Source organism: Nyctereutes procyonoides, unplaced genomic scaffold (genome assembly GCF_905146905.1).
Source record: "Nyctereutes procyonoides isolate TBG_1078 unplaced genomic scaffold, NYPRO_anot_genome, whole genome shotgun sequence".
Lineage (NCBI taxonomy): Eukaryota > Metazoa > Chordata > Mammalia > Carnivora > Canidae > Nyctereutes > Nyctereutes procyonoides.
In genome coordinates, this window is record NW_026575114.1 from 968,961 (window position 1) to 977,130 (window position 8,170).

At 35.8% G+C, this 8,170-nt stretch overlaps 1 protein-coding gene across 1 annotated transcript; it reads left to right on the forward strand.

Annotated features, from left to right (window-relative positions):
* Window positions 1-6,104: 6,104 nt before the first annotated feature.
* LOC129515019 (olfactory receptor 2T33-like) lies at window positions 6,105-7,049 on the forward strand. Its single transcript, XM_055333719.1, has one exon. It carries the CDS (start codon window positions 6,105-6,107, stop codon window positions 7,047-7,049), a length of 945 nt encoding a protein of 314 aa, XP_055189694.1.
* The last annotated feature ends 1,121 nt before the right edge of the window (window positions 7,050-8,170 follow it).

The following is an 8,170-nucleotide window of genomic DNA, read 5'->3' on the forward strand; positions in this document are numbered from 1 at the left end:
AAGTAATCTATAATTCCTGCCTCTATCTCCTGACACTGCAGTGGTTAAATTGAAGCACATTTATATCACTTTCATGTGATTCAGTAAGTCCATGAAGGCACAGATCTGTCTATGCACAGCACAAAATAAAAGACGTGAACTCTACAGGATGCATATTGTTGGGTTAATATACTTGATGACCATACATGAAAGATTGCTTAAAAATATTACCAATCTTGGGATCCCTGGGTGGCGCAGCGGTTTGGCGCCTGCCTTTGGCCCAGGACGCGATCCTGGAGACCTGGGATCGAATCCCACGTCGGGCTGGCTCCGGTGCATGGAGCCTGCTTCTCCCTCTGCCTGTGTCTCTGCCTCTCTCTCTCTCTCTCTCTCTCTCTCTCTCTCTCTCTCTCTCTGACTATCATAAATAAATAAATAAAATAAATATAAAAATAAATAAAAAATAAAAATCTTTAAAAAAAATACCAATCTTACCACATAGATTCAAATAATTTACATAACAAAATGAGTAGTTTTATCCAAATAGTATACAGATGTCTTATTATAAGAAAGTCAATCAGTGTAATCCAGCCCATTAATATGAAATAAATAAAAGTTTATTATTCTATCATCTATCAATCTATCATATAATCATATGTTCTTTACTCATTCATCCATCAGTGGACAGTGGCTCTTTCCACAGTTTGGATATTGTGGACATTGCTGCTTTAAACATCAGGGTACATGTACCCCTTTGAATCACTACATTTATATCTTTGGTGTCAATACCTAGTACTGCAATTGCTGGTTCATAGGATAGCTCTATTTTTAACTATTTGAAGAAACTCTAATTTTTTTTCCCAGAGTGGCTGTACCAGCTTGCATTCCCACCAGCAGGGTAAGGATCTCCTTTCTCTGCATCTTCATCTGACATTTGCTGTTTCCTGAATTTTTTATTGTACCCATTCTGACTACTGTAAGATGTTATCTCATTGTGGTTTTGATTTGTATTTCTGTGATAACAAGTAATGTGGAGCATTTTTCATGTGTCTGTTGGCCATGTGTATGTCTTCTTTGGATAAATGTCTGTTCATGTCTTCTGCCCATTTATTGAATGGATTCTTTGGTTTTTTTTGGTGTTGAGTTTAATAAGTTCTTTGTAGATCTTGGATACTAGCCTTTTACCTGATATGTCATTTGCAAATATCTTTTCCCATTCTATGAGTTGCCTTTCAGTTTTGTTGACTGTTTTCTTTGTTGTGCAGAAGCTTTCTATCTTGATAAAGTCCCAATAGTTTATTTTTGCTTTTTTTCCCCTTTCCTTTGGAGACATGTCTAGCAAGTTTTTATGGCCAAAGTCTAAAAGGTTGCTGCCTGCGTTCTCTTTTAGGATTATGATGGATTTCTGTCTCACATTTAGGTCTTTCATCCATTTTGAGTTTAAATTTATGTATGGGTTAAGAAAATGATCCAGTTTCATTCTTCTACATCTAGCTGTCCAATTTTCCCAACACCACTTGTTGATGAGACTTTTTTCCCAATTGGATATTACCTCCTGCTTTGGCAAATAGTAGTTGTGAGGGTCTATTTCTGGATTCTCATATCATACTGTCTTGATGATTATAGCTTTGGAATACAGCTTGATGTCTGGCATTGTGATGCCACTAACATTGGTTTTCTTGTTCAACATTATTCTTTCTGGCTATTCAGTGTCTTTTCTGGTTCCATACAAATTTTCAGATTATTTGTTTCAACTCTGTGAAAGTGTCACAATTATTTTAATTGTAATTGCATTGGATATGTTTACTTTGGGTAATATAGACATTTTAACAATATCTACTCCTCCAATCTATCAGTATGGAATGTTTTTCTATTTCTTTCTGTCTTCCTCTATTTCTTTAATAAATATTGTGTATTTTTTAGAGTACAGGTCCTTTACCTCTTTGGTTAGGCTTATTCCTAGAGTACTATGTATTTTGGTGCCATTGTAAATGGGATCAATTCTTTAGTTTCTCTTTCTTCTGTCTCATTGTTAGTGTATAGAAATGCAACTGATTTCCAGGCATTGATTTTATATCCTGCCATTCCTGTATAAATTATATCAATTTTGGGCTGGAATCTTTTGGGTTTTAGACATAAAGTATTACATCATCTGTAAAGAGTGACAGTTTTATTTCTTTTTTGCCAATTTGAATGTTGTTTATTTCTTTTTGTTGACTGGTTGCTGAGGGTAGGACTTCTAGTATTATGTTGAACAATGGTGGTGATAGTATTTATCACTGTCATGTTCCTGACCTTAAGTTAAGCTTTCAGTTTTTCCCCATTGATAATGATAGTTGCTATGGGCTTTTGATATATAGCTTTTATGATAATGAGGTATGTTCCCTCTATCCCTACACTGTTGACAATTTTAATCAAGAAAGTATGCTGTAGTTTGTCAATTACTGTTTCTGCATCCATTGAAAGGATCCTATGGTTCTTGCCCTTTTTTTTATAAATGTGATGTTGAATTGGAGATGTTGAACAACTCTTATAGCACAGGAATAAATCCCTGGTAATAGTAAATAACCCTTTTAATGTACTGTTGGAGCCTCTTGGCTAGTATCCTGGTGAGAATTTTGGCATCTATGTTCATCAGGGATATTGGTCTGTAATTCACATTATTGGTGGGGTCTTTGTCTGGTTATGGATGAAGGTAATGCTGGCCTCATAGAATGATTTTGGAACTTTTCTTTCCATTTACATTTTTTGAAACATCATCAGAAGAATTGGTATTATATTTTTTCTTAAAGACTTTTATTATTCATTTGAGAGAGAGAGAGAAATAAAGAGAAAGCAAGGTGGTGGGCAGAGAGAAAAGTGGACTCCTTGCTGAGCAGAGAGTCAAAAGTGGGGCTAGATTCTAGGATCCTGAGATCATGACCTGAGCCAAAGGCAGATTAACCAACTGAGCCACATAGGCACCCTGGTATTAATTCTTTAAATGCTTGGTAGAATTCTTCTGAGAAGCCATCTGTCCCTGGACTCTAGTTTGTTGGGAGATTTTTGATTCCTGCTTCAATTTCTTTGTTGCTTATGGGTCTGTTCAGGTTTTCAATTTCTTCCTATTTTAGTTTTGGTAGTTTGTATGTTTATAGGAAAGCATTTTTTCTTCCAGATTGCCTAATTTGTTAGCATATAGTTGCTCATAATATGTTCTTACAATTGTTTGTATTTCCTTATTGTCTTATAATATGTTCTTATAATTGTTTGTATTTCCTTCATGTTGATCATGATTTCTCTGAACATAAGATATTCACAATGAATTTACAGAAGTAATCCAAAAGTTTAAGTTACTTAAACTTAACTTCTTCCATTATGTAAGAAATTCTTTTAACTTAAACTTTTGGATTACTTAAACTTAACTTCTTCCATTATGCAAGAAACTCTTTTAACTTAAACTTTTGGATAAATATAAATAAATAAATAAATAAATAAATAAATAAATAAATAAATAAATAAATAAGAAACGACAAATACCCACCATTTGCTTCGACGTGGATGGAACTGGAGGGTGTTATGCTGAGTGAAATAAGTCAATCGGAGAAGGACAAACATTATATGATCTCATTCATTTGGGGAATATAAAAAATAGTGAAAGGGAATAAAGGGGAAAGGAGAAAATGTGAGTGGGAAATATCGGAGAGGGAGACAGAGCATGAGAGATTCCTAACTCTGGGAAAGGAACAAGGGGTGGTAGAAAGGGAGGTGGGCGGGGGGTGGGGGTGACTGGGTGACGGGCACTGAGGGGGGCACTTGATGGGATGAGCACTGGGTATTATTCTATATGTTGGCAAATTGAACACCAATAAAAAATAAATTTAAAAAATACCACAATGAGATACCACCTCACACCAGTGAGAATGGTGAAAATTAACAATACAAAAAAAAAAGTTTCTTCTCAGCATCATTAATAAACTTGAAATTTAAAAGAAAATTAATTTTCTTAAAATTAATTAAATTAATCCCTTTTTTGTGATTGGCTATAATTATTACACCTAAAAATAACTAAGACTATCACATAGAAAAACTGGAAACAAAAATCCACAGTTTTTGAGAATGAAATAGAGATTCTGTTATTTAAGAGATGAAAAATACTACATTTAGATTATTTACTACAGAAATTCTTGCCACTTGCATGAGGCCATAAATTATATTAATTGAAAATTAGAAAAATCTTAAATATTTGTAAATGTGTTATGCTATATGTAAATTGTGTGATAAAATGAAGAGTAACTAGTAACTTACTAAGCCATATATATATATATATATATATATATATATATATAGCATATATACACATGTATGCTATATATATGTATATACATATGTGTATATATATATGCCATATATATATAATTGAAATAAACCATGAGACTGATAATTCACTATTATTTCTTATTTATAACTATTTTGGTGCAGAGAAATTCTATATTATTTAATCATATAATTGATATTTCTCATATATGTTAGATACTTAAAACCATGCTAATATTTACAAAAGATATTGATCATTTAAAAATTTTGCACTGCTAACCAATTAATTTACATGGAACTAAATAAAGATTTGTTATCCTATAGATTATGAATAAGCCCCAAACCTAAACATATTGATAATCATTAATCTATTGATTGCTGTCTTTGAAAGAGTTAATTTGTAAGGAAGAGACAAATGTCACAAAAATAAAAAAAAGAAGAGAAAGTAATTTGCATATGCATCTAATTCTACTACCATAGACACTTACTGATAAGAAAAATAAGTTTGCAGTTTTAGGAAGATGATAATTGAACCCTGAAAATCAAGGAGATGCTTCCTATTTTATTCACAGCTGATGCTGTACTTCTGAGTAATTTGAGGCATAAATTTATTTGAGCCTGTTTTAATTAACCAGTTATATAATTAACTAAACAGTTAATTAAAATGTAATAAACTTGCCAATTAATAGTTTAATCAGTTAATAAATTAATCTATCTCCTATCTTTAAGGATGTGTGACTACCAGTAACAAAGTGTTTAAGTCTACAAGTTAAAATATTTTTCTTATACTCCTTAGGGTTATATTCATTTATGAAATAGAATTTTTAGGGCAGCCTGGGTGGCTCAGCAGTTTAGCGCTGCCTTCAGTCTGGGGCCTGATCCTGGAGACCTGGGATCGAGTCCCACATTGGGGTCCCTGCATGGAGCCTGCTTCTCCCTCTGCCTGTGTCTCTGCCTCTGTGTGTGTGTGTGTCTCATGAATAAATAAATAAAATCTTAAAAAAAAGAAACTGAATTTTTATAATGAACACATTTAATTAAATTCAGCATTTTGCAGGTACATATCATTTATAAAATTAACTGTTGTGAGATCTCTAAACTGAGACAAATTCTCTATAATCATGAGTACACACCATGATAACATGGCCAATATGGTGTTAGGTACTCTGGAGCAGTATCTGTGGTAGCTGGGGGCCTGGTGTATTGAACCATGTGCTGCACACACATGTAAAAGAGAAACAGCCTTTTTTGTTTCCCTCACCTGCAAACTGAGTTATGGTAGTTTTACGTATAATGTTGGGTATTTTTTTAAATTAAACCAATTCTTCATGGCATTGAAGGAAATCTTGAGAAACTAATTTAAGCATATGAGAAACATAAAAAAGTTATAGTTAGGAGCTATATCACATCAATATTAATTAAATGCATGATTATGAGGTTCTGAAGACAGAAGTACATACACTTTAGAAAACTGGGATTAAAAAAAAAAAAGAAAACTGGGATTATATAATATTTCCTAACACCATGACTAAATTATGTATGGCATACTAACAAGATACATAGAAATAAAAGAAATGTGTATGGCAATACACACTTGTTATATGACTTTCTGTGGATTAAAAAATACTGTGTAATAACAACAGGGGTGTGTGATAGGATGCTAAAGCAAACGTCTTGTTGGGAAATGAAAGATTAAAGACATAATTATTCTCCCAAGTCTCATTTTGTTTTCTCTCATTTGATCACCTCTTCTTAAGTAAATGATTAACCTTCTTTCAAGCAGCTCTCATTTCCTTATCATTCTTTTTCTTTCAGGCGTGACAGGAACAATGGAAAATGCAAGTGACACTACAGATATAAACTTTATTCTTCTAGGGCTCTTTAAACACACTCCAATCCATTTGTTCCTCTTTTCCATGGTGCTGGTGTTCTTCCTCACCTCCCTGATGGGCAATGCCCTTATGATCATGCTCATCCATGAGGACCTCCGGCTGCACACGCCCATGTTCTTCTTGCTCAGCCAGCTTTCTGTCATGGACATGATGCTGGTCTCCACCATAGTCCCCAAAATGGCAGCCAACTACCTGATGGGCACCGGGTCCATCTCTCCTGCTGGTTGTGGAGCCCAGATCTTCCTGTTTCTCACACTGGGAGGGGGTGAGTGCTTTCTCTTAGCAGCCATGGCCTATGATCGCTATGTGGCCATATGTCATCCCCTGCGCTACCACATCCTCATGAATCAGAAGCTCTGCTTGCACATGACCATAGGTTCCTGGCTTCTGGGAGGAGTAGATGGACTGATGCAGGCTGGTGCCACTCTGAGCTTCCCTTACTGCCATTCTCGGGAAATAAACCACTTCTTTTGTGAGGCACCCACACTTGTGCGCCTTGCCTGTGCTGACACTATGTTTTTTGAGTTGTTCATGTATGTATGCTGTGTTCTGATGCTCTTGATCCCACTGTCTCTTATTCTGGCCTCCTACAGTCTCATCCTGGCTGCTGTACTCCGCATGCAGTCCACAGCAGCCCAGAAGAAAGCCTTTGCCACTTGCTCCTCTCACCTGGCTGTTGTGGGGCTTTTCTATGGTGCCATAATTTTCATCTACATGCGGCCCAAATCCTACCATTCAGTGGCCTATGACAAGGTGATCTCTGCTTTTTATACCATCTTCACACCTGTGTTGAATCCCCTTATATACAGTGTGAGGAATAAAGAAGTCAAGGGGGCTTTGAGAAAGTGGCTGGAGAAACATTTTCTGGGACATCTACAGTGAGAATAATTTGATAAACTGGCAGAAGCCAAACTGGATCCAGATTATAAAATTTGTGTTCTATCAATATATTTTGCTCTCACTTGGTCAGTTCACACTTTTTAAAAGATTTTATTTATTTATTCATTCATGAAAGACACACACACACACAGAGAGAGAGAGAGAGAGAGAGAGAGAGAGAGGCAGACACAGGCAGAGAGAGAAGCAGGCTCCATATCGGGAACCTGATGTGGGACTCGATTCCAGGTCTCCAGGATCACACCCTGGGACAAAAGCAGGCACTAAACTGCTGAGCCACCCAGGGATCCCCAGTTCACACTGTTTTATAAAACAACTATTTCTTTTATATTTGGTAAATTAAAATTTACATTTGTCATGCTTGCATACATCATTATAATATTTTTGTTCTGGACTTTGGACCTCAGCAGTAAGAGTGAATGATTGAGGCACTGTAAGCAAAAGATATGCTAGACATTGATAAAGGCAATTTTCAACTTTTAATGTCTATGGGCCCTCCTCATGGGCTTGCAAAGAAGTGAAACTTTGGGCAGACTGGGTGGCTCAGCAGTTTAGCGCGGCCTTCAGCCCAGGGCCTGATCCTGGAGACCCGGGATGGAGTCCCACATCAGGCTCCCTGCATGAAGCCTGCTTCTCCCTCTATCTGTGTCTCTGCCTCTCTCTCTCTCTCTCTCTCTCTCTCTCTCTCTCTGTCTCTTGTGAATAAATAAATAAAATCTTTAAAAAGATTAAAAAATAGAAGTGAAACTTTAACCATTACCAGAGTCAGCAAAACCACACAACAGGGATTCAATTTCTGCCCTGGGCACAGATTGTATATCCAATTCACTTATAAATAACCTAAAAGGGACCAGTTCAAGTATAAAACCAAAAATAGGACCTCCCTGAGACTGAAGCCACACAGTTTTGCTGATTAACTAAATCGTAAGGTTACAGTCCTAAAATAAGATAAGGTATATAACTTTCTGAAATGTCTTTCATCTAATAATAAAACATTTCATGTTTTATGTCCTTAGTGAAGACTGTGTATCCCAGGCAACTCTGATAACTTGAGCTGGGAAAAAATAAAAGCGAAACCAAAAACAGAACAAACAACAAACAAAAAG